Raw genomic sequence first — 5558 nt, 5'->3', positions numbered from 1 at the left:
TGGGGGTGTCAAAATGTAGGCGTTTAGGTAAAAAATGTTCAGGTGCTTAATCTGTGGGAGGTCACTAAGTCATTTTCTCTGTGCTCAAACAGGGATGTCTCTGAGTACTTTTTTTGTTCCCTAGTTTTTTTTTTTCTTGCTTTCGCCTATTTTTTTTTTTTTTTTTTTTTTTTTTTTTTTTTTTTTATGCAGGAGGGGAAAATAACTTGAGTCTGTACCATTCAGTGGTGTTGATTTCCTATAAGACCCCAGTTCTGGAAATCAGCTAAAACCTGGTCTGGAGACTGGAGGGGAGTCATGCTGAAAAAGAATATGTTGAGTGAATGTGTGCACAGGCAGAGACAAGACAGAGGGCGGAGATAAACACAGCCTGGTCTCACTGCTTTTGGAAGCAGTCCCTGAATGCATCCCACTGTGCACCAAACCTCTTCGGTCTCCACAACAATTCTCCCAGATCTTCTTGATCATTAGGAGTCCTCAAGCAGCAAATGTTAGACTTTACTGGTAGAAATGTGGCCATATATCTTGATTAAGTATTGTGTAAGGGATAGCACTTCAAAAACAGCCAGGTGTTTCCTCTTGGATTCCCAAGAGCAGAGGTTCTGTCATCGCTCTGATGTCAGATTGTTTTCTCACAACATCCACTGCAGGAGATCTATACAATATGGTTGGACCCGATCTAAGATCTTCCCACTCTCTTTCCACATACCAAACAAAACCTCATCTGTGACTCATGCCTCTTGGACTGTAATAACACAATTCACCCCCTTCCCCACATGGGCTCCAGAGGTTGCATGTTTTCCAACATAGATCCTTTGAAGTGCTTAAAGCTTTTAGCCTATGGGGGCTGATTGAGAATTTAGATAAAAAGGTAGACTAGAGATAATGCTGGAACCTACCGTAGAATCACTGAGAAACTAAGAAAAAAATATTTTCAGTATTTTGCAAAAACATTCATTCCCCTTGAATTTGTTCATGTTTTATCCTGATACTACCGCAGCCTTCAAATTCCTGAAATTGATCAACATAAAGAAGTGCAGAGTTGTGATTCTTGAAATTAGAAATCTGAAAAGTGTGGTGTGTGAGATGGAGTCCTTACTTTATAGAGTCATCTTTCAGTGCAACTACAGCTTCAAGTCCCACTGGATATGTCTGCTCCCCTTGTGCATATTTAGAAATTGTATGTTTTGATGGTTCTTATTTACAGAATATCTCAAGGTTAGAAAAACAGGAAATTCAAAATGTTGCCACAGACTCTGAACTGCATTTAGGGTTGGACTTTGATTTTCCTGGTGAATCTTATTTGATCTAAATCCCTCCATTTCGGCTCTAGTTGTATATTGATGCTGATAGTTATACTGGAAGAAGTGATGATTTTTATGTTATTTATTTATAACTTTATTCATGTCCTGTGAGGTGTGTTCATTGATCTTCCTTATCTTGTTTTTTTCACTGACGTTCTCCAGCAGTTTTCTGAAGCCTTCCCAGAACAGCTGGATTCGTAAATAAATATGACAAGAATGTATTTTTATAATACATACATGTATCCAAATGCCCATGTCTCTATTACTCACACTTTAATGGCGGTTTGTGAAGTTAATTCATTTATCACAATAAATATATTAATGTTTGAAGCTTAATGTGACTAAATGTGAATAAGTTCAAGGGGTCAAGCATCTCTCTCATCCTTCAGCCACATCTCTGCTGACATCCAGTGGTCAAGTCTGGTCACAGTAGATCGATATGCATTTCTTTTTACTCGTATGATGCAGTCACCAAAAGTGATGGATAATTAAAAAAGGACCAATCTGGGAAATCCATGTCTGTAAAAAAAGACATACACAGTCAATTCAACCATTTTCCCTCCTATAACTAGAAATCTTCAGACACTTCAGTTTTCCCCTCTCACAAGTCTCCACTAACCAAAATATTTCCATGGAGCCAGATGACAGCCATTTATCACAGGGTTCTTTAAAGATATGTGCAGACATGTGTTTTGTGTCTTTGTGTTTGCATGCCTGTGCATGCTGTGACAAGAGTGTAAAGGGATGTAGGTTAATCTTCACAAGATAAACAGCCGCCATTTGATAGCTAATCCCTTGTCAGGTTCCATTAGTTTGTCACATGCTGCTAATTGAATAAATCCAGCAGGCAAAGGCTATGCGAAGTACAAAGACGTTTGTTATTGTGAACAGCACCTTGAAATAGGCATTAATTGTAAATAAAAAGAAACAATGCTTTGTTGTGGAGCGAGATGTAAAGAGTTTCTTGGCTTTAAGAGGTCAAGTGATAGGCAAATCCCCTACATTCACCCCTGGCCTGATCTTTGAACCTGCAGTCAGGTTCTTGCCACCTCTAATCTGATTGGAGTCTTCACCAGATAAAGCCCCACCTTCAGTTTTCAGCCTCTGAGCTGACGTTTATCCCAGGTCACACAGCATAAGCTGTCGTCTGCTCTTTAATGTGTAGGGAGCCTAGTGGGGGGGGACTTAGCTTGTGTGATTGTGACATGCAGTTTAATCTTCAACTGGCCATTGTTTATTCCTGAAAGCATCTTGGTACCTTTGCTCCCTGTCTATACTGACTTTTGAGCATTTCAGGGATCAAAGATGTTGGGTCCGTCACAAGTCAGAAGAAGGTGGAGGCTGGCAGGGAAGCCGCAAGGGATTTGACAAGAACAGGTCAGTCAGCTCAAGTGTTGTAAACCGCGTAGACGGTAGCACATCAGATGCAGATAAGTTGGGCCAGTAGTGGCAGGCAACTGAATGTGATTACAGTTTTACTCCATCAGGCTGGATAAAAAAGAATACAGATAAGTACGCAACATAAATTCCTGATAAAGTCAATGAAACTGGGCAGAGCATTAAGACATGAAGTGTGAGAAATAAATACCAAGAAATTGTTTGTTTGTTTTTTTAGAAATCATCAACAGATATTGTGCCTAGTTAGTATATATAAATTAAAAGTTCTGAGCAAAAGGGAATCAGCAAGAGTTGTGAAGTCAGAGCAAAATAGAAACAACAGAAACCCACTTAGAGAGGATTTGAGATAATTACGTAACAGAGAAGTCTGTGTTTTTGTTCTTTTGGACTCCTAATCTGAAGATGATTCTTAAAACACATCCATGAGTGTATTTAGTAAAGTTTGTTGACAAAAGATGGACACATGGCATTGCTTAGCTAGTTGTGTTTGCAGTCTCTGCTCTCTTTACACAACGAGAAGAAGCTCCTGAGGAATGGCCCTGGCGGAGGCGACTCTTTCAAGTCTGCTGGTCCTGCTTAGTCTGCACACAGTTGCAGGTATGGCCACTTTGCAGTCAAGATTTCTGAGAGCATCTCATGACGACGCATCTCCTAATTCACTGCTTTTGTGTCTGTTTTGTTAGGTATGTCTGGCTGGTCTGAATGCTTAGATGGCCAGGATGTGTTGGCAAAAATCAAAGAAAACAGCCTCACGGGAGACACTGTCGCCGAGTTTGTGGCAAACACAGACCTGAAAGGGGTTCGGTGGAGTCTGTCTGGGAGGGATGCTGACTGGTTCTACTTAGACGGAAGAAACATCCGGCTGAACACGTCAGCTGAAAAAGTCCTTGACCAAGAGGTAATTAGATGTGTTTCCATTAACGGTATTCAGTTTTACGACTACCTTAACAGAAAATACAATTAAATTGTGATATTTGTTATTTTTGCAATCTTAATCATGATATTTATAATAGATTGGCATCATAATGAAGGAGTTGTATGGAATTTTGGAGTAAACTGACAAAGAAAAATTCCTTCAACCTTGTCCTCAGGCCTCACGTTTTATCTTGTCAAATTGCTCCCAGACAAGCTGCCTTGAAGTGGTCCCAGTTGAAGGTCAACCAGATTAGCTGTTTCTCCCTCTGGCTTTCACTCTCTTTACACCTGACAATTTATCTCGAAAATGCATGATAAAATAAAAGTTATAGGTTCCCTGAACAGTTTCTGTCTTTTAATCTTTTATGGAGAAAAGTTCTGTTGTCATAATGTCACTGTAGTTTTCAACTTTTGACGCCTGTCTGTCTTCAAGGTGCATTGGTGTAAATATATTACTTTTGATTTTTATTCTGACCTTCTCCTGACAGTTACCTTTGTAAAATAAGATTCTTTTCATCCCTTTTAACCTTTTACCAGCTATGGCTTTAGCTGAAGGTGACAAATGAGCCAATCTTAACTGATATTTATTTTAGGTTATTATTCTTTGTAGCTAATCACATGTGTGAACTTAAGAACAGTGAATGCTGAAATTGAATCAAAAGGTGTTATTTCAGGGTTCCACACATTTTTCTATTTTTACATGTTCTTTTTTTATTTTGTAGAAATTAAGCCCGGCTTATTTTGTTTGTCCTTTAATGTGTTTGTGTCTGATTCGATCCTCTGATTGTTTTCAGTTGACATAAGGTTAAAGTTAATAGTTACGTTTCATTTTCCACGAGGATTTAAGCTCCTTGCCAATGTTGAAAGTGTCACAGGCATTGAAATATATTTCAACTTCCACATTTGTCCTTTCTCTTCCAGACTCTTGGTCCAGTCTTATTGGCGGAGCTATCATGTTATGAGGAAGACATGTTTCAGGTTCATTTTAAAGCATTTTTTCTATTTTGTGATTCTCCTTATGATAATGCAAATTAAAACTTGAATGTGTTTTGGTTTTCTTGTAGACCGTTTACAGAGTCATGGTGGAGATTCTTAATGAGAATGACAATTTACCCATGTTTTCAGAAAAAAGTGTACAGTCACTTAGGTTGAACGAGGTATGAGCACAAATTTAACCTTGAGATTTAAATCGATCTCTCAGGTGAAGGGTGTTTATCTGCTTATCTGTCTCTGTTTTATCCAGCTCACTCCAGTAAATGCTGTGGCTTTTACTGTCCAAGCCTTCGACGCTGATGATGATAAGATACTTTACTCAATTGACCAAACAAGCGTAAGTTTGACATTCGAACCACTAAAATAAATAAATACAAGAGAAACCAGTCGTTGACTGTAGATTATGTTTCTGTGTTACAGCCTGACGCCGAGTACTTCAAGATTGATCGGCCAAACAGTGGTGAGGTGATCCTTTCCAAACCGCTGGATTACGAGACTAAAACTCAGCTCACTGTCACCATCTACGCTTCTGTTCGTAACATTACTACTACTATTTTTCTTTCTTAATGAATGGCTTTAGTTGATTCAAAGCAGTATAGGCTTCTTATCCCACTCAAACAATGATGGAGTTTGACTTACACATGCTCTGACAGCCATGGTCAACACAAAGATCAAACTCATTTGGGGCTTTTAATTGTACATTTGAGACGTTCTGTTCTTCACGTTGACCAATTATACAAAAAACAACCTTTATGATTGTTTTAAGAGAACTATGAGCTAAGCAGCAGCAGTAGCAGTGGCATAAAAACAAACCATCACCATTATTACAGTACCACCACTAAGCCTGACAGTTAACATTTCCACAGTTTGACTCCTCCCAAAATACTTCATGTCATTTATGGAAAAATATCTAAATTGTTCATACATATATATATATATATATATATA

General features: G+C 38.6%; 1 protein-coding gene across 3 annotated transcripts in view; it reads left to right on the top strand.

Annotated features, from left to right (window-relative positions):
* The first annotated feature begins 2408 nt into the window (after positions 1–2408).
* The window catches only part of LOC106954916 (cadherin-related family member 5), a 14495-nt gene continuing 11345 nt past the window's right edge, over positions 2409–5558 (top strand). The window contains exons 1-7 of one of the 3 annotated variants that reach the window (XM_015044727.1): positions 2409–2681; positions 3196–3299; positions 3386–3600; positions 4539–4595; positions 4682–4774; positions 4861–4947; positions 5031–5141. In XM_015044727.1, the coding sequence (XP_014900213.1) occupies positions 3236–3299; positions 3386–3600; positions 4539–4595; positions 4682–4774; positions 4861–4947; positions 5031–5141 (627 nt within the window). In that variant the 5' untranslated portion in view covers positions 2409–2681; positions 3196–3235. Of the gene's footprint in view, positions 3300–3385; positions 3601–4538; positions 4596–4681; positions 4775–4860; positions 4948–5030; positions 5142–5558 lie in introns of all 3 variants that reach the window. The other 2 variants (XM_015044725.1, XM_015044726.1) reach the window with 2 other exon arrangements.

Source organism: Poecilia latipinna, unplaced genomic scaffold, assembly GCF_001443285.1.
Source record: "Poecilia latipinna isolate Pla-1442-1.1 unplaced genomic scaffold, P_latipinna-1.0 Scaffold689, whole genome shotgun sequence".
NCBI lineage: Eukaryota > Metazoa > Chordata > Actinopteri > Cyprinodontiformes > Poeciliidae > Poecilia > Poecilia latipinna.
This window is presented reverse-complemented; position numbering and strand designations above follow the sequence as displayed.